This window comes from Cyprinus carpio, chromosome B16 (assembly GCF_018340385.1).
Source record: "Cyprinus carpio isolate SPL01 chromosome B16, ASM1834038v1, whole genome shotgun sequence".
In the NCBI taxonomy this organism is placed as follows: Eukaryota; Metazoa; Chordata; class Actinopteri; order Cypriniformes; family Cyprinidae; genus Cyprinus; species Cyprinus carpio.
Window position 1 is genome coordinate 20,602,197 of NC_056612.1, and position 20,608 is coordinate 20,622,804.

General features: G+C 35.6%; 2 protein-coding genes across 7 annotated transcripts; one reads left to right on the top strand and one right to left on the bottom strand.

Annotated features, from left to right (window-relative positions):
• Window positions 1-274: 274 nt before the first annotated feature.
• LOC109108463 (tyrosyl-DNA phosphodiesterase 2) lies at window positions 275-5,838 on the bottom strand. Of its 2 annotated transcripts, none has more exons than XM_042741414.1 (7): window positions 5,589-5,838; window positions 4,842-4,975; window positions 4,015-4,629; window positions 3,275-3,366; window positions 3,081-3,199; window positions 2,777-2,947; window positions 275-2,693 (listed from the first exon to the last, which is right to left on the bottom strand). In XM_042741414.1, exons 2-7 carry the CDS (start codon window positions 4,865-4,867, stop codon window positions 2,388-2,390), a joined length of 1,329 nt encoding a protein of 442 aa, XP_042597348.1. In that variant the 5' UTR covers window positions 4,868-4,975; window positions 5,589-5,838; the 3' UTR covers window positions 275-2,387. The 2 variants fall into 2 exon arrangements, with proteins under 2 accessions (XP_042597348.1, XP_042597347.1); XM_042741413.1 differs by having other exon boundaries at window positions 5,338-5,838.
• Window positions 5,839-10,750: 4,912 nt separating this feature from the next.
• Window positions 10,751-20,539, top strand: kiaa0319 (KIAA0319 ortholog). 5 transcript variants are annotated; one of them, XM_042741418.1, is made up of 21 exons: window positions 10,751-10,975; window positions 11,380-11,484; window positions 12,517-13,223; window positions 13,829-13,982; window positions 14,109-14,201; window positions 14,274-14,371; window positions 14,456-14,543; window positions 14,631-14,726; window positions 14,818-14,950; window positions 15,138-15,366; window positions 15,560-15,683; window positions 15,775-15,907; window positions 16,394-16,542; window positions 16,879-17,030; window positions 17,128-17,266; window positions 17,841-18,000; window positions 18,119-18,255; window positions 18,334-18,456; window positions 18,731-18,821; window positions 19,899-19,990; window positions 20,130-20,539. In XM_042741418.1, the coding sequence occupies exons 2-21, from the start codon at window positions 11,436-11,438 to the stop codon at window positions 20,291-20,293; spliced, it is 3,111 nt and encodes a 1,036-aa protein (XP_042597352.1). In that variant the 5' UTR covers window positions 10,751-10,975; window positions 11,380-11,435; the 3' UTR covers window positions 20,294-20,539. The 5 variants fall into 5 exon arrangements, with proteins under 5 accessions (XP_042597352.1, XP_042597353.1, XP_042597349.1 ...); XM_042741419.1 differs by having other exon boundaries at window positions 14,277-14,371; XM_042741415.1 differs by having other exon boundaries at window positions 10,752-10,975; window positions 14,103-14,201.
• Window positions 20,540-20,608: the final 69 nt, after the last annotated feature.

Genomic DNA, 20,608 nt, shown 5'->3' on the forward strand with positions numbered 1-20,608 from the left:
TTCCTTTTTGAGTGAACTTTCCCTTTAATGCAAAACAAAATTGCCTGATAACACTTTTTACAGCACGCCATGTCTCCTCGTAATGTTCTCTGGTTACACGCTGTGTTTTGCAATAATGACACTTCACAAACTGTGACCACTTTAGAAAATATTTGAATAAATTCACTGTCATTGCAAGTGTTTTATAATAAATATGAGCTGATATGTCCATTGATGTCAGGCTCGCTGTTTTTTCCTATGACCCCTGCTGTTGTGTCATTGAACAGGGACAAACTGCTGAAAAGGCCTTTATTTAAATGAACTCAGCACAACATGATGTTTAGACTCTGCAAGTAAAAAGTGGAGGATAAGTTATGCAAAAAGTATCAAGAAGGGAATCAACGTGACAAAAAAGGAAAAAGTAAAAAAAAAAAAAAGCCAAGAGGCCACTAGGCACATGAGCCCAGCCCAGATGTTATTTTTGGTCTTTCTGGTGGTAATCATGATCAAACTCCTGCACAATATGGAAATAGGAGTCCCAACATCCAAAAAAAAAAAAAAAAAACCTGTTCTGAGACATTGCTGGATTACTGTATGAAAAGTCATATGCCGCTGCACACAAACAGACTTTTATGACCAAACCCAGAAAAGGCATAAAATATTCCAAAAGGTTTAATGTGAGTATATTTTTAATTCATTTTAGTAAAGTTACTAAGGCTTTTCTATAACAGTGGGTGCTAATGATCTTTCACAACCTTCATGAACCTTCTTTATTAAATAATGCTTTCTAGTTAGGTTGATAGAATACTTTAGCATTCAACATGTAATTAAATACTTTATATAGAGATGATATGGCAATTAATTCATCTTATTCTGTGAGAATGAAGCAAATAGATTAGCGTGACAGAACACTGTTCGCTTTACTACATTAAATATATTTTATTATTTGTTTTTTATTCAGAGTTTTTGCCTTTAGCATTAGATTCGTGGCACCCTCTGAAAATTTCTAAATCCAGTTGGCCATGATGAGGACTGTCCTGGTAAATGGCTCATTGTTAATCCAAATCTTGACACTATTTCCTTTTTTTTTGTTGTCATCCTGCCAGCTCTCTTAATTTGCATCTAACTGTACTGGTACATTTAAATTCTGTTTAGCTTAAGTAGGAGAGAGAGAATGTGCTGTTACTCATTTCTTCAAATAAAAACGGCCATGTTTGCCAAGAATATATTCTATCTGCATCACCCAGAAGATCTAGTCCAGATTTTTTGCATTGAATCAAAATGCTTACAGTCTTAAATGTCAACATTATTTTACACCACAGTAATAATACACATAATCATATATGCTATGTAACACTACTCTGTTCTAAACCCAGAATATTATGAATAAAAATAAATGAACAAAATAAATAATAGCGCTTTAATGTTTTTTCTTTAGTTCTCAGTCACAGCATGAATTATATTCTGTCCTTTGAGCTCCCTCTGGTGGAAAAATAAAGGAAGAATCTTGCAAATTAAGGACCGGTTGGAGCAAATTGTCACATGTTGTTGATATTACACATTTTTATTCACAATATTTGTTGGCCAAAAAATGGTTTGATTTTCATAATTGTTTTAATTTTGTTTAAAATCCAGTAATAGGCTGTTTAATAGCAGGTTTCTTTCCACTCCTAGAGCATGCTGTCACACATGTTCATTTTGTATAATATTTTTTTCCTAGGCAATATTCCCAAACAAACTGAATGTCTGTGAATGTCAGATACAGTTTGTGACTATAAAGAAATAAGTACTGAATTACTGGAGCAGAAAGTGAGACAAATAGCCCTGATCTCCCCAATAAGTATATATTGGTGCACAACAGGTTATTCTCCCAGCAGTTTATGATTATCAGTGACCATTTAAATGCTACTTCAGAGTTCATATCAACAGTGATTTTTTTAAAAAGCATGTGCTTATGACCCATTAACTATATAATATTAACCCATTAAAGGCATAGTTTATCCAAAAATGAAAACTCTGTCATTTAATTACTCACCCTCTTGTAGTTCCAAATGGCAGAGTACGTGATTTGGAGGAGAAGAACTGTTGGATTCATGTACACAAAAACTATTCTCGTAGCTTTGTAAAATTACAGTTGAACCACCAATGTCACATGGACTACTTTATCAATGTCCTTACTACGTTTCTGGGTCTGGAAACATTTTAGTTACACTGCTGTCTATAGAGGGTCAGATAGCTCTCGGATTTCATCAAAAATATCTTAATTTGTGTTCCAAAGATGAACGAATGTCTAAAGGGTTTGGAACAACATGAGGGTGAGTAATTAATGACAGAATTTTCATTTTTGTGTGAACTATCCCTTTAACAACCCATTCATATAATCAAGTGCAGGCCATTAAAAAAAAAAATCAGTCAGTGACACACTGCTCTTCTGATGCTCCAAATATGAAAGTGCAAAGGATGCCCCAGTGATCGCTGATGAAATAGTCACACTTCAGCTTCTCCAGACCAATTAGGGTCATGCTGTCTGGCCGTAGTTTGGCACCCTCTGCGGCTGCTCTGAGGAACAGTCTGTCAAATCTCAGGCGTATAGAATTAGGGATTTCTTTGTTATCATTGATGGATGTGTCCCAGGTGTATCTGCTTTCCTCCGGTTTCCCCAGCATCTCCCACACATCAGAGATACCATCCGGCAGCCCCCCGAGCTTCTTTACCTGTCATAATAAACACGTCAAACAAACTCATTATTGAGACTTTGAGGACATCAAGGCAAATATGTGTAAGTATCCTACACAACCTCCCAATCTCTAAGGTTGGTATCTCCTCCAAATATAACTGTGTGGTCCTGTGGAGCCTCTTTCATCCATTTCCAGACTCTCCGCAGCTGATTCAAGCGTTCTTGAGAGCTTTCCTTACAGCTCTCCAGATGAGATGTCATAATACATATTGGATGGCCTAAAAAGCTTGCCTAAATAAACATGTAAACAGAAACAGGAAGCGAAATATTTTGAATGCTCTAAATAATAATTTCATTATAAATATGGTTAAAGGGAAAAAAGCATATTAAATCAAAAATTATCCAATGGATAACAAAAACCCACGTGTGCTATTAGCAGGTTTCTACCCATCTCTGTGGTGGGGTACTTCACAATATTGCTCTGGAGGAATTGCACTCTGTCCTTTCTGAGCAAAATGCCAGTGAAATAGCCATCTTCACTGCCTAAAACACCAAATGATCTAAGATTCATACCAGAAACACTATTTATTTATATATTGTATGCAATCATAGACATACCTTGCAAAAACTGATAGTCTTTCATAATGTTCTTCAAAATCTCCCAACTAACAGGAACCAGCTCTTGCAACAGTACAACATCTGCACGGTACCTGCGTTAAAATCTTAACTTGGTAACTCATTCATTCAAGTCTTTTTGTAAGTTGTTTTGTAATACATTAAGTATTTTTAGTTAATTGAGAGTACTAAATGCTGTAGACATTATGTGTGCAATGCCAGTAATGTTAAAATACTTATTTCAACATAAGAAAACAAGTAACTTCAAAACATTGATTGTTTCTTTGAGTATATCTATTAGTATATAGTAACACTGGCTCAACAAGTTTGGGGCAGGGCTACCTTTTTGTCTAACTAATGACAAACGGGAGTGTTTAGGGAAAACTGATTATTTGAAAATCATAATTTTTTAAAATTCTGTTTAGTGCCACTGGTAGTACAGAAATTAGCCACTTCATCTTTAAATATAAAATAATATTAATTAAGCAAACACTATTATGCTCTCTAAACTCTCTAAACCTGATGATTTAAAAATGCTATTTAGCACAAACATACTGAATTTAGTCATCATTAAATCTGTGCATTAGAAATCTATCCATATTGTATTAATGTTTGGACATTGTATTACAATGTTAACATATTGTATTAAAATGTGGTCTAAAGAAATTTGCATCATATATATATATATATATATATATATATATATATATATATATATATATATATAAATGGGAAACACTTACTTTCCTAAATGTGAAAGCAGACCTTTGGCCCGCTCAAAGACATTATCTGGATCCAAACCATCTATATTCCAGCTTAACAGTGTCAGATGACTGGACTGGGTTTTCTGTTCATCAGCTGACTGTTCTGTGAAAGATCTTCCCCAGTATGCCTGTTGCATCGAAAAACTAGACTGTTTTGTCTGGGTGGACTTGCATTCTGTTGATTGTGTGTGTATATCCTGGATCGGAGGGGTTTGTGTTGACTGTGTTTGGACAGACTGGAGTTGGGAAGCCTCTGTCTGGGTTGACTGGTCACAGGTAAAGCGATCTGATGTTTGCTGTGCACTCTGGGTTTTATCTTGATGTGAGGAACTTTCAGGAGAAATAGATTGATTTCTTGTTTTTCGGGTATTCTTTTTGTGCTTTGATCCCGCAGACCTGTTTTCAGGGCGCTCAAGTGATGACTGCTCTTCAGCAGTGACCTGAGAGCACTCACTGACTGGTTTCATTTGGGATGTGGCACTTTGTCTCTTTTTCTGCTTTTTCTTCTTCCCAGTTTTCCCCTGAACTTTGGTGTCCACAAGACCTGATGTAGTGTCATTACAGCCTACAGGGGGCTCTCCTAAGCAAGTATGACTGTATCAGAAAAAAAACAAAAAAAAATGATAACAGTTGTTTTGCTTATACATTTAGTCTATTAAAAATAAAACACTGTAGCAGCATAATATCTATGATGACAAAAGTAGCTTGACATTTTGAAATCTAAAAATCACACAGTCTAACCAACACAAACATGTTTGTAAACATTGACACTAATTAACTCAAATAATACTGAATAATTTACTTACCTTGGTGAACACGGTGGTTTATCCATTTTAATAGGGAAGATATGTTAGTGTGCACTTCTGTGAGTTTCAGGTTCGATTTCTGTTCTAGGGATCGATCCTTTCCTGACAGTGCTTACTATGAAGTCAAGTTAAACCTGACATGAACAAGTTTATTCAGCATATGCTTATGAAAAGCATAGTTAGCTTATTAGTCACAGCATGCATTATATACAATAAATACCAACAATATGACAATTATGCAACCGGTTAGACGTCATTCATTAATTCATTTTGTATAGCTTATTAATATCCGTTGAGCTGCCATATGTACATAATCTTACACCTTTACCTAATTTATATTATATTTACCTTTGTCGAACTACCATACATTCATTAAGCACTAAATACTGAGAAACAGTGTCACAAGCACGAGAATTACAGTAGCAGGTTTTTAACTCACGATTGCGAGAAAGAATGTAGCATTTACGAGATACAATAACAAAAGTTTAATACATACAAACAACTGGTCTTAACTCCGAAGTCCCAAGTCTCAAGAATAAAGCATCACCCTTTCTCCTTTTCCTTCTCTCTTTTATTTCTCTGCTGCTCGTTACATAGGGCAGCAGCTAAGTTTCGTTTTCGAGCCGTGACACGTCAGACTGAGTGGCATTGGCAACACATTCAAATCTCATGACGTTTTGTCGCACGTCATGGTATAAATAAATAAACTGATTAATAAATTGCAATAACGAATGAATATACACTGACTTTAAAACACAGCGAAGCGATAAAATGAGAGAAGTTCGCCTTCCGAAACCGACCAATTAACCTCGCCCCTTTTTAGTTCTCCGTTCCATACAGAGCCTGTTCCTTACAAATAGCCGCTCCAAGTATGAAATTTAGAATTTTTTGCTATTTGAATTTTAAAGGTGGTTTTCAAAGAAAAGGGTGTGAAATGGCGAAAATGATGTTGTTACAGTCTATGGCCGACCTAACAGAGCCTGTCTACGGAGAGCCTTCCCACTATGGCAAGCCGAATTGACTTTTATTCATTCGCAGGATATGTATTCTTGATATCAACAATTCAATTTTCACTATTTAAAATGTTAATTCTTGATATCAGGAATTAGATTTCTACTAGTAACAATTGCTATTTTTGATATCAACAATTAGATTTCCACTAGTAACAATGTTAATTCTTGATATCAACAATTCAGTTTTCACTAGTAACAATGCTAATTCTTGATATCAGGAATTAGATTTCTACTAGTTAAAATGTTAATTCTTGATATCAATAATTTTTAACCTGGGAATGGCAATAGGCAAGCCGTATTGACTTTTATTCATTTGCAGGATATGTATTCTTGATATCAACAATTCAATTTTCACTAGTTAAAATGTTTATTCTTGATATCAGGAATTAGATTTCTACTAGTAACAATTGCTATTTTTGATATCAACAATTAGATTTCCACTAGTAACAATGCTAATTCTTGATATCAGCAATTCAGTTTTAACTAGTAACAATTGCTATTTTTGATATCAACAATTGTATTTTCACTAGTTAAATGTCACCATAGGCTGCCATTCAAATTTAATTGTTGATATCAAGAATTGCTTTCTTACTTGTAACAACCTTTATTTTTGATATCAGTAATCACGTGGTTACTAGTACAAATGTCCATTCTTGATATCAACAATTCAATTCTTGATATCAACAATTTAATTCTTGATATCAACAATTTAATTGTCACTAGTGACAATGTTCATTTCTGATATCATGAATGTGATTGTTACTAGTAAGAAACTAATTTTAGATATCAGAAGAAATTATATTGATATCAGAAATGCATTTTCAGATATCAGAAATAACAATTGTAACATGTTGAAATACATTTACTGATATCAAGAATTAACAACATTTCAACTAGTAACAACTAAATTGTTGATATCAAGAATTCACATTTTTACTAGTAACAAAGTAATTGTTGATATCATCAAAGGCAGTTGATATCTGAAATTGTCCTTGCAACTAGTGAAAATAGAATTACTGATATCTTAAATAACATTTTAACTAGTAACAATACTTTTACAGATATGTAGAAATGCCATTTTAACATGTAAGAATAGCTATGGTAATTAGATCATGAATATTAATGAGATTTTCAGACACTCCTTTTAGTCAGCATTGGCCAAAGATGGCGGAAGAACATCCATGCGCAGAAGCGGCTCTTCTTTTATTTATTTGCTTTGTCATTGAAACGTGAAAATTATGTTATGGCTGGATTCATTTTTCTTTATTTTTTGTTAAATGAAAAAAAAAAAAAAAAAAAAAAAAAAAAAAAAAAAAAAAAAAAAAAAAAAAAGGAAGTTTATGCTGTTTCTTTTTATTGGCCACCAAGTCCTTCGGCTAATTAAAGGAAAAATGAACAAGGCATTAATTTAGTTTTAAAAATAACTTCATGTCGTTTTTTCAGGTGTTTATTTTTGGTTTTATTACACTTTCTTCTAATACATCAAATAAAAAAATACAACTAAAAGGAAAAATATAACAGATAATAATGCATCATACAAACGGTTTACTGGATTTTTTTTTTTTTTTTTTTTGGTAATATCGTTGTCTACATGAATGAGTCGTGTCCTAATAGGAATTATTTTCATATAACATGTTGTCCAGTTCTTGAAGCATCGGTGGACAAGATGAATGATAAAGTAAATTTACACTGTTATACAAGCTGTAGTCTCACTACTTTACATTGTAGCAAAGTGTCATTTCTTCAGTGTTGTCACATGAAAAGGTTTAATAAAATATTTACAAAAATGTGAGTGGTGTTCTCACTTCTGTGAGATACTGTATATTTAATCAAGTTTGTTTTATTGCGGTAAATGATCTACAAGTATTTCACATATTTCTATGCACACTAATAATATTATACTACTGTCGCTACACTAGGTTATACACATTTATTGCATTTATTTTCAATAAATAAATCCTTATAGTGTGGCTCCCTCTAGTGGATAAACTTAATATCACAGCCTTCATCTTCCAGTTGAAATGGCTGATTAGTTAAGAATTTGATTTTGGCAGGGGTTATTTGAATACAATGAATTCTGTTTACACTAAGTGAAAATAGCATATTTTATTAGCAATAGATTCTATTTACACTATTTAATAATATGAGCATTTTCTTCCAGTAATAGTAATTTGATGCTGTTTGTGCTACTTAGTGCAAATAGTGACCAACATCTGCACCTCATTATTGTAGTAGGCCACATTATAAAACAGTATAGGCTGCAATAATAACATATTGAGTGTAAATTATCATTTTTATTTAAAAATTATTAAATGGACGCCGCCGCTACAACTAGCCCTATCCCTACACAATATCCACGTTATTTTTCACATTTCGATAATATCATTCAGTTTTATAGAAAATATATGCTTTTCCCGTGATACGGCATGTGAAAATGGTGAAGAAAGAGCTCGACAGAAGGCGGAATCGAACCCGGGTCCGTCGCGTCAAAAGCAACAGGTGAGTGCTCTACCATCTGCGCCACAGAATCTGATAAGGAGTAGGAATCTATTTGTATTGTTGAGTAACACTACCACACGTTGGTAGGTGGAGTTAAATAGCCCCTGCCAAAATAAAAACAAAATAATTATTAAAAAATAGCCTGCACTCCCGTTTTATTTTCATGATAGGGCAATCGAACGTGCCCATTCTCTTTTGGGCTCTGTACCGTGTCGTCTATCCGCTAAACAATCATAAAGGGTTGCACTCGTCATTAAATTATGCACATATCCAAAAAGGAATTCATTACTCTGCACATATCCAAAAAGGAATTCATGATATCTAAAATAACAATTTTTACTAGTTAAAATGTAATTTTAACGTGTAAGAATTAAGTTACTGATATCAAGAAGTATGTGTATTACTAGTTGTAATTTCATTTTTGATATGATAAACGCATTTCTGCGAGTGATGACGTCATTTTTGATATCAAGAATACGTGTCGTTACTAGTGGAAATCTAATTGTTGATATCAAAAATAGCAATTGTTACTAGTAGAAATCTAATTCCTGATATCAAGAATTAACATTTTAACTAGTGAAAATTGAATTGTTGATATCAAGAATACATATCCTGCGAATGAATAAAAGTCAATACGGCTTGCCTATTGCCATTCCCAGGTTAAAAATTATTGATATCAAGAATTAACATTTTAACTAGTAGAAATATAATTCCTGATATCAAGAATTAGCATTGTTACTAGTGAAAACTGAATTGTTGATATCAAGAATTAGCATTGTTACTAGTGGAAATCTAATTGTTGATATCAAAAATAGCAATTGTTACTAGTAGAAATCTAATTCCTGATATCAAGAATTAGCATTGTTACTAGTGAAAACTGAATTGTTGATATCAAGAATGAACATTGTTACTAGTGGAAATCTAATTGTTGATATCAAAAATAGCAATTGTTACTAGTAGAAATCTAATTCCTGATATCAAGAATTAACATTTTAACTAGTGAAAATTTAATTGTTGATATCAAGAATACATATCCTGCGACTGAATAAAAGTCAATTCGGCTTGCCATATTGGGAGGGTAATTTCTGATATCTAAAATGGCTTTCTTACTAGTAACAATAATATTCATGATATCAGAAATGAACATGGTCACTAGTGACAATTAAATTGTTGATATCAAGAATTAACATTGTTACTAGAGACAATTAAATTGTTGATATCAAGAATTAAATTGTTAATATCAAGAATCGATGTCTGTACTAGTAACCACGTGATTACTGATATAAAAAATAAAGGTTGTTACTAGTAAGAAAGCAATTCTTGATATCAACAATTAAATCTGAATGGCAGCCTATGGTGACATTTAACTAGTGAAAATACAATTGCTGATATCAAAAATAGCAATTGTTACTAGTAGAAATCTAATTCCTGATATCAAGAATTAACATTTTAACTAGTGAAAACTGAATTGTTGATATCAAGAATTAACATTGTTACTAGTGGAAATCTAATTGTTGATATCAAAAATAGCAATTGTTACTAGTAGAAATCTAATTCCTGATATCAAGAATTAACATTTTAACTAGTGAAAATTGAATTGTTGATATCAAGAATACATATCCTGCGAATGAATAAAAGTCAATTCGGCTTGCCATATCCCACTCCCTATTAAGTCCTATTGTACCGAAATTTGGTTGCAGTTCCACTGGGGGCGATCGCCATGAGTGCAAAATGAATGGGAGTCTATGGGGCTAGATGGCTAAATTTGTCCCTTTCACCCGATTGCGGTTGAGAAATCTCAGATCTGATTGTAGGTTTTGCAAGTTCAACATGGGTTATAGGTCGAAAGTTGAATGAACGAGTACTTATGTCTTTTCGATTTCTTACAGGTTGAGTTGTTGTTGCCCATAACACGCTATCATTCTGCTAATGAACGTATAACGTATGACGTCATTGACATTTTAAAAGACTTTTTAAAGCAAATAAGTGACTCTAAAAAATCAAACACCCAGCAATGTGTAATTTCTTTGCATCTCCTTTTCGAATACACCATTCAAATTACTAGCCAAAAAATTATATCCTGAGAAAAGTGGATTTTGAGGGGTATACCGCCATTGACCTCCATTCATTCTGCACTCGTCCTGTGAGCGCCCTCATATGGAATCAGAGTGGAACTGCAACCAAGTGTAGTGAGAGTGAAACTTCTCGCCATATTAGACATTCTCTGTTTATAATTAATAATGGTAATTTAATAACGTATTTTTTATTATATCAACAATTAATTTAAATAAAATGTATATATATATTACCGGGTCTCAAGACGCAATTAATATACCAAATCAAGGACGTATTGTGTGTTTCTACAACATCACAGAGATGACGTCACGTGTCTCCCTCCCTCCGCCCTTCTCGTCAATTTCTGCTCTGCTGACACACTCCCTCGCGCAGACGTACACCTCAACATCTCTCTATTAATATCAGACCTTCATCTCAACATCCCTGAAGCAATACCAGATCTTCATCCCAGCATTATTCCAGCAGCGCGAGTTCGCTATGGTGCAGCAGTTCGGAAGCTGATTCTCGATGTCATGGAAACAGATGCTTGAACGTCACATCCCACTGGTACAGCTACAACCACTGATCTATGTTCTATATTATAGATCAGTGGCTACAACTCACAATAGCGCACATTCTTGCTGTTGGCTCTCTATTTAGCCCTGTTATGTTTAGAAATTTGCTTGTTTTATGTAACAACTAGTGGCAGTTGTGTTGAATAATATACTATAACATAACGCTGATAATAATGTATTTTAGTTTCACATGTAAGGTTTCTCCAGAGGTATCTGAGCCGTAGGGGCTGGTTGCTATGAAGGGTGGAAGTCAAATCACAAAAGGCCCAGCCACAAATAGGATCTATATTCTAGAATTTCTTTGAATTATTATTAATTGATTGATGCTCCTGCCATATTGTTCTTTTTGTCCTGTTTGTTTGTGATGCTCTAGTGTTGTCTCCCCTCTCTTTAAAGTTTGAAGAGGGAATGACCATCAGAATCCATCGCTGTGAAAAAGCGGCAGTGGCATCATGAACTTCTCACCAATTCTCTGGCTTGTGTTGCTCTTCTGTATCAGAGGCAAGTATATATTTCTGCAGTACTCACATCACCACCAAGACAAGTCTGCACTGCCATTCTGGATTATAGTTAGAATCCATAAATAAGTATAAAAAGAGCCCAGGTTGTGAAGTATGTTGATGGTGACACCTGTAACTTAATCATGTAAAGCCTGACATATGTATAATATATATTTACATTTACATTTAGTCTTTTAGCAGATGCTTTTATCCAAAGTGACTTTACAAATGAGGACAATGGAAGCAATCAAAATCAACAAAAGAGCAATGATATACAAGTGCTATAACAAGTCTCAGCTTAATGCTGTACACGTAGCAAGGGTTTTTAAATCATATAATAAATAAAAAGAAAACAAAACAAACAAACAAAAAAAATAAGAAGATAGAATGGGAAAAGAATAGAGCAAGCTAGTGCTAGAGGCCTTTTTTTTTTGCTTTTGTTAATTGTATAATAAATAAAAAAAGACAACAAATAGATAAAATACAAAAATATTAGAGAAGCTAGTGTTAGTTTCTTTTTTTATAAAGAAAACAAGCTGTTAGTAAATAAATAGAGTGCAAGTATAAAAGGGGCATTTTTTAAAAAGAATACAATTAGAACAGAGATGGCTAGAGTCAGAGGGTCAAATAAAGATGGAAGAAATGTGTTTTTAGCCGATACTTGAATATGGATATATATATAATAATCAGATTTTTTTTTTTTTTTATTATTGAACATTTAAACAAATTATATTAATAAATCTGCATTATATGTTTTATGTCTTTTTGTGTGTGTGTGTGTGTGTGTGTGTGTGTGCACTGAACAAATTCTGCCATCTGACTAGTGCTTTACATATCAAGCTGCCATTTAAATTGTCATCATTTCAGAACAAAAAAGACACTGGAAAATAACTTTTTTTTTATTTTGTGGAGACGATGCTGTGGACTGTATAAAGGGCTTCAGTCGTGTAACATGTTTATATTAGTATCCTGAATCTAAAATGATAAACCCCAATATCTTTCATCATGCATTTGATGTGTTTTGTTGATGCAGTATCGGGACAATGCTGGCAGGCTGCAACCTACTCTGAGAGTGTAGTGTCTCCGGAGCTGAGGAGCAGCAGTATTTTGCGAGTTCCGGATGCTTCATCTCTGGCCCAGTGTGCGGGGGCCTGCTGCGATCTCTCGGGCTGTGACCTGGCATGGTTTTTTGAGCATCGCTGCTATGTCCTTAGTTGTCAGCGCAAAGAGAACTGCCAGCCGAAGCAGAGACCTGGTACTGACTCTCTCCTGGCATTTCTGCAGCGTGGGCCCCCACAGACACTGGTTCTGCAATCCCTGGTTCAAGGAGAGTCTTTCCCAAACCACTGGCAGCCCCTGCCCAGGCACAGGGGCTCGGAGGACCCCATGAAGGACCTTGCCTTGTTAGAAGGCATTCAGGATTTGGACAACACTGATACTGAGTATGCCGAGAGTTTCCAAAGTTTGGAGGACAAAAGAGCTGAAGACAGAGATTCTGCAACAGTAGAACAAGAAGAGCGGCCTGGGCTATATGATTGGCCATTTGTTCAAGGAAAAGAAGAATTCAACCAATCAGAGACAGAGAGAGTTGGTGAAAGACTGACAACAGTGCAGGGCCCTCTTGAAAGCAGCCCCTTTCCTCCAAGTCACATCCCAGAAATGAGGAATGAAAGCAAATCATCTCTTATTGAAGCAGATTCTGATGTTAAGCCCCCATTAATCACAACACTTAACACAAGAGTGAGTGTTACAGATTCATGCATGTTATTTTCAGACACCTTCAAGACATTAAAAACGGACAGGTAAAAACTGTTTAAAAGCTTGGGGTCAGCAGGGATGCATTAAATTGAGCAAAAGTAAAGTTTCGAATGAAATTTAGAATGATACAAAATAATTATATTTGAAATAAATTCTGTTCTTTTGAACATTCTGTTCATTAAAGAATGAAAAAAATATATCACAGTTTTCATAAAAATATTAAGCAGCACAACTGTTCTCGATATAACTGTAATAATAAGAAGAATTGCTTTTTGAGCACCAAATCAGCATATTAGAGTGATTTCTAAAGTATATATTTTTTTCTCTTATACATAGTTGTCATGTCATGATTCTATTTTAATGTTGCGGCATCATTGTGAAACATGGTGTCTTAAATGTACTCTCACTCTGGCCAAGTGCTTAATCAGTCTTTCATGTCTCATCTGCTGTGTGAAATCTGGAAACAACACATCATTTTCCTCTTATTTAACTTTTTATTCACTTGTACTGGTGTCCTGTATTAGTTCACAAGCTTTGTGTTGACACTGTTGAGTAATTGAGAAAAGCAATTTTTCTTTTCATTAAAGGTTGAAGAAGACCCACAGAACATTTCATCTGCAGCTGCTGCACCTAACCTCCTGCAAGACGTCAGCACAGAGCCATCGGGGTTCAGCACAGTCAGTGGTTCCTTTACTCCACCCAGCACTGAGGCCACACCGCGAATGATCTCAGAAGAGCCAGGTGCTTCTGATGTGTTATTGCATCATTTCCATTACTTAGTGGTGCTTACTAATGCTAGCATCACTATGATTATTACTCAGATTATCTTATACTTTCTTTTCACACACTCTCTGTGTTCAGTAATAGCGCTGACTGTGTCCATTAGTGGCCCTGTGGAAGTAACACTGCCTCAGAATACTGCTGAACTAACTGCTTCTGTAAATCACTATGACACTGCAGGTATGGCCTTCTGCATTCTAAATGATCTACATTCCTGAATCATAATTATGCATTTAAAGTGCATTTTTCCTTAGGCTCCTTACACGTATGAGTGGACTTTGGTAACCTCACCAGATGGACATCATGGAGTAATAGAGGGGCGGCACAACAAGTCTGTCAAAATTTCAGAAGTGAGATTCAACTCCTTGTCACTTTCACTATGACTGCCAAGTGATAATTTAGAAGATGAGACAACTTTGTTTCCTTTATTCCAGCTTTCAGTGGGTGTTTATACTGTCAGAGTGAGTGTGAAAGCGCAACAAGCATATGGAGAAAGTGCTGTGAACTTCACAGTACGCTCTGGTACACCTGCAGCCTCTTTAGATCTACTTTAATATTATTTACCAAGCATGCATTATATGTTTATGTGCCTTATTTTTCAATCTACAGCAGTGAATATAAACAAGCCTCCAAAAGCCGTCACTCTGCCCAAGAGCCAAGATGTGCTTCTCCAAGAAGGTTCCATCTTCATCATTAATGGCAGTCGTATGTAGCTTGTGTCGGTTTCTCTCCATTGTTCCTTTAAATCATTTAGGTCATGAGTTTTTAACCAAACATACATCTCGATGCTTCCCAGAAAGTGTGGATGATGCTGGAATAGTCAGTTACCTGTGGGAGAAGGTGGATGGCCCTCTTTGGAAACCTGAAGGCCCTGTTGATACACCTGTACTGCAGCTACAAAATCTTTTACCAGGAGAATACACCTTCAAGTAAGGACTTAGCTTTTCTTCAAGATTGTACTCTATGGATAGACCCGTGTATTGTGCAGTTTTCAATTTTCATTCGCTGTCTCTGAAGCTGTTGAAATCTTTGGTGGCCAGTTCCTCTGGGGCTTTTTTCATTTGGTTTAAACTCATTAACTTTATCCTGACCTGATTTTTGTTTGGCCCACATCAGGCTGACAGTGTCTGATTCTGATGGGCTGACTGACTCCAGCACTGGCACAGTAAGGGTCAGCATACCAAAAGATGACCCTCCTCGGGCCAGAGCAGGCGCTGACCGGGTCGTCACCCTGCCTGTCAGCCACCTCACCTTGTGGGGTAACCACAGCACGGACGACCACGCCATTATAAGCTACCTCTGGACTCTCCATCCCAGCAGCCTGACCCAAAAGGTCACTATGCAGGTAATAAGATCTTTACTTTTTCTAGTCCACAGATGTATTGTTTTGAAGTTGGTCTTTCATTGCTAAGGACACTTTTTGGAGTTTGTCAGTTATGGTAAATAATAATGCTGCAGCACTAAATCGTATTTGCTGAAACAACTGTAATGCAGTTTGTGAATTTGAGTTGATGTATTCATATGCTACTTGTTTTCAGGATGTGAGCTCACCCTTCCTGCAGCTCTCTGATCTCCAGGAGGGTCGGTACATGTTTCAGCTGACAGTTACTGACTCCAGAGGTCAACAGGATTCAGACACTGTCTCTATCACTGTGCTGCCTGGTAAAACAAACCCACTTCACCTATCAATATGTATGATGAAAAACTATGCATCCTTTATAATTTAATTTTTTTTTTTTTAATTTTTGTGTAGTAGCAAACAAAGCACCAGTCGCTATAACAGGACCAGACAGGCAGCTTCTCCTTCCAGTCAACAACATCACATTGAATGGCAGTGATAGCAGTGACGATCAGGCCGTCATCAGCTACCAATGGGACTTGATTAGGTACAGCACACTGACTCACTGTGATGTCTGGTCAATAAATGAATCATGTAGTAGTTGGTTCTTTACAATGAACTGGTTCATGGACTAAATAATTTTATATTATAAAATATTATTACAATCAAAAAAATTAACAGTAGTGTACACAGGCATTTTATTAAAATATGTTTAAAGCATGTAAAATATCACAGGACATCTGTAAAGATGTGAAGTCTTGAAAATATATTAAATCTTATTTATTGAACCAGTTCATTGAAACAAAAGAATCTATTCACAAAAAAATTCCAACTCCATAAATAACAGGACAAATGTGGCATATTGAATGCTTCAGTAGGAACTGTTATTGCTTCATCGACTGTCTCATATTTCATAACACATTTCAAAACATTTCTAAATTTTCATTCAACCATAGTGTTGCATCAATAGTGAAGGATTTTGGTGAAAAGTGTATTGATGTGCCATCACCACTCTCCTCATATGTAACCGTGAAGGCCCTCCAGGCTTGAAGATAAAAGATGACAATAAAGCAGTTGCCATAGCGACTGGCCTGCGATCTGGGAATTACAAGTTCAGGCTGACTGTGACAGATCAGCAGGGAGAAACAGACAGCACAGTCCTGACCGTCACCATTAAAGAAGGTGAGCAGAATCAAGCAAGTGTATAAATATTATTATTATATCTTTATACACTTGTAATTTGAATGTTATTTCTTTATTATTTGTGTAAATACACTGACCCCCAAAAATACTTGAACACCTAATCCACATTTAAAATGCATGCATGTCAGAAAATTGCAAACCAAGTGACATTTATTTTAAAGAAAGACATCACAAAAACACTTATGAAGAGAAATGTTTCATGAAAAGAAGGTTGTTTGACATTAAATAACAAAACAACAGAAAATCTGTTAAAAAATAAAGACATAAAATGTTCTAGGAAGTTTCCAGCAATTCTGTGTGTTATTAAATTCACAGCAAAAAGCTTGCCACTGGTCGCCCATGCCAGCGGAAGCCACACACTCACTCTACCCAACAACTCTCTGGTGCTCAGGGGCTCCGTATCCAACAGCGGAACAGCAAATGTGTCTTTTCTTTGGGTCAGAGATGAACAGAGCCCTGCTGCCGGGGTGAGTGAGATATTTGTACATCTTTCTATACCATTTGCTGTGGCTCAGTTTTTTACCTGATAATATCTCTTTTTTGTTTCACTTCCATTGAGAGTAGGATGTGTTATATGGTTCAGATCATGAGGCCTTCCTTTACCTCGCCAACCTGGTAGAAGGAACATACCTCTTCCAGCTCCGGGTCACGGATATCCAGGGCCGCTCAAGCATGGCTACAGCTACTGTGGAAGTACGCCCTGGTATGATATTACTCAATCATAGTAGCAAAACAGTTGCTAGATGTTCAGAATGCATCATTTATTAGCATGTCATACCTGCTAAGAATACACTACTATTTAAAGTTTGGGGTCGGGGCAAATTTTTAATGTTTTTATGCTCACCAAGTTTGCATTTATTTGATCAAAAATACAGTAAAAAAAAAAAAAAAAAAAACTGTGATATTCTAAAGTGTTTGTGCAAATTCTGATATGAACACTTTTTGTGGAAATTTTTTTTCTTTTCTAATTTTTTTCAGGATTTATTTATAAACAGAAAGTTACAAATATATATATTTTATTATTTTGTAACATTGTAAATATCTTTACTGTCACTTTTGATTAATTGAATGCATTCTTACTGAATAAAAGTTTTAATTTCTTCAAAAAAAAACTTTTGAATGGTACTGTGTTTCAGAATTATGTTATCCTTAATAAACCTTTTCAGGATATTGTTTTACTTTGATGTTAACATTTTAGGTAGTATATTCTGATATTAAGCCATTATGCTTTCTATCAATTTACAAATCGCTTGTTTGATGCCATTGATGGTGTGCAGATCCACGCGAGCGAGAGGAGGTGGAGTTTGAGCTGCAGGTGGGCGTGGCTCAGGTCAGTCAGCAGCAGAAGGAGACAGTGGTGAGACAGCTGGCTGCATTCCTACATGTTCTGGACTCAGACATTGCACTGAAGGGCCTGCATGGCCAGTCAGACATCAGGTACTACACATACGACAACCAAACTCACTGAACTTATGTGGTTCTTAAAATTAAGCTAATCATCATAATTACTAGAGACTAACCTTAGTTAAAGTCTACATGTGTTTCTTGTGTTTAGCACAGTATTCAGGTTCTCAGTGCAGGGTCCTGATGGTACATTTCCAGGGCCTAAGCTTGCTCGTCTGCTGAGAAACCAGCTGTTGCGAGAGAAAAGTGACTTCTTGCTCTTTAAGGTCTTAAGAGTGGACACAGTTAGTAAGTGATTTTTATATAATAAATAAAAAGGTTGGCAGTGCAGTCTTTCTGATTTTACCTTGGTTGTGAATATTTCAGTGTGTTTGCTGCTGTGTTCTGGACGTGGTCAGTGTGATCCCATAACAAAGAGCTGTTCCTGTGACCCTCTTTGGATGGAGAACCCCATTCGCCGCTTCCTTGATGATGGCGAGAGCAATTGTGGTTAGTGTGACCTATTTGTCTCCAAACAAGTTTTTTTCATGTAAATGAGAAATTATTAAATAAGATAGCAGCAGGTTCAGTCGTAAGGTGTGGTACATGAAGAGATGCTTCATACAGCGCTGTACTACTGACAATGGACCATTTTTGCCCATTAAATTTTGCTAATGACACCTTTATTGATGCTTTCCATTTTGCTGATGTCCTGTCATGAAAACATTAGAATGTTTTACAGTGATGGTAAGGCTGAGTGCTAATCTTCTGTCTCCTTTCGCAGACTGGAGCGTGTCGTATGTCACAATCTCTTGTTTCGTGACAATCATTTTCCTCTTGTCCATCTGCTGGATTTGTGTCTGCTGCTGTAAAAGGTGATAAAGATTGCATTACTGCATGTAGACAAACATTTATGTCACATACACTATTGGTCAAAAGTTTAGGTCAGTAAGCTTTTTTTTTTTTTTTGAAAGGAATAAATACTTAGCAAGGACAAATGAAATTTATGAAATGTGGCAAATAGTTCTGCTGTTCTTTTGAACTTTCTATTCATCACAAGCCATTCTTTTATTAATCGGAGAATCTTGAAAAATCGTTTCCACAAAAATATTAAGCAGCACAACTGTTTGTTTTTTTTTATATTAAAAAAAGTATTTTGTGAGCACCAAATCAGCATATTAGAAAAATTTCTGAAATGTGACACTGAGAAATGAGTGAAAATTAGTTACTTGAATTTTGTAGTAATATTTCACAGTATTACTCTTTTTACAGTATTTCTTATCAAATAAATTCAGCCTTGGTGAGCGTGAAAAACCCAAAACTTTTGAACAGTAGTGTATTTTTCCTGTCAGTACTGCAAGTCCAGTATTAAAGGGATTGCTCACCCAAAAATGTTAATTCTGTCATCATTTATTCATGTCATTTCAAAACTTTATGACTACTTCTTGGGAACACAAAATAAGACATTTTGAATTATAAGCTGAAACGCTCCAGTTTTTCATTCCTTGTCAAAAAATCCTAAAGGATTCCAATAAGAAAATTGTCCTAATTAGTATTTCTATCATAATTTGGAACCATTCCAATGGGATCCTTATAAGACTTGAGATACCCATGAAGTGTGTGTGTGTGTGTGTGGGGTCTGGGATCCATTGGCATCCTATTTAAATCATCTCTTTTGTGTACATTGTCTCAGTAAACAAGCTGCTGCAAAGAAAATTAACAGTCATAGATCGAAATCTTACAGGAATGGTTCCAAAATATAGATAGAAATTCTAATTAGAATCCTGTACAATTTTATTACTGGAATCGTTTATTGCAATCAATATTTTGACAAGGGATTGAGTTTTTTGTTCTATGGAAAAGAAGGAACCTTTTTAAAATGACACAGTCAAGATTTTGTGTACCTGTGGTATGAGTTTCTATAGTCATGTGTTTGTTTCGGACTGTTGTAGAGGGAGACGCACTAAAGTGAGGAAGAAAACCAAGTACACAATACTAGACAACATGGACGAGCAAGAGAGGATGGAGCTTCAGCCAAAGTACAGTACGTTTCGGACCCAGATTAGTTTATGCCACAGTATTTTTGCAGTGAGGAAAGAAGTTTGACACTCTTTGGGGTAGCTCTTTCTTGAGGCACGTAATTGCAGTTACTGCATTCACTTTTCTGCATTTGTCATCTTTAGACGTTAAACACAGGAGCACAGAGCACAACTCCAGCCTGATGATGTCCGAATCAGAGCTGGACAGTGAGCAGGACAACCTTTTCAACTACGGGAAAGCTCGGAACAGAGCCAATGGAGCGCTCAGAAATGGAGACACTCTCAGCCTTTGTCCTGTGGAGGGTTGAGTCTCACATGGACACTTCATATGAATATTTACAAGCAAGCGTGTTGATGAATATTCCACAAATACAGATGCAGACAAGGAATGGGCTGCTAAACTACTGACTACTGAATGCATTTGGTCTTGTAATGAATATTCACTGGTTTGCTGAATGATATTTTCAATTACCAATAGCACATTCTTCTTGGATATAAAAAGACCTGTGCATTCAACTCACACAATCAAAGTTGTCCTCAATATGCTCTTAATAATGCTTGTATGTTTCGGTGACACAGTGCAAGCAATTGACATTAGTTATTTTGTTATTTATATGATGCAT

Coding starts and splice junctions, on each gene's coding strand:
- LOC109108463 (XM_042741414.1), bottom strand. CDS start 4,867: ATGGATAAACCACCGTGTTCACCAAG. Junction 4,630..4,841: donor AAACCACCGTGTTCACCAAG/GTAAGTAAATTA, acceptor TTTCTGATACAG/TCATACTTGCTTAGGAGAGC. Junction 3,367..4,014: donor CTGCTTTCACATTTAGGAAA/GTAAGTGTTTCC, acceptor ATTTTAACGCAG/GTACCGTGCAGATGTTGTAC.
- kiaa0319 (XM_042741415.1), top strand. CDS start 11,436: ATGAACTTCTCACCAATTCTCTGGCTTGTGTTGCTCTTCTGTATCAGA. Junction 11,485..12,516: donor GTTGCTCTTCTGTATCAGAG/GCAAGTATATAT, acceptor TTGTTGATGCAG/TATCGGGACAATGCTGGCAG. Junction 13,983..14,102: donor AATGATCTCAGAAGAGCCAG/GTGCTTCTGATG, acceptor CTCTGTGTTCAG/TAATAGCGCTGACTGTGTCC.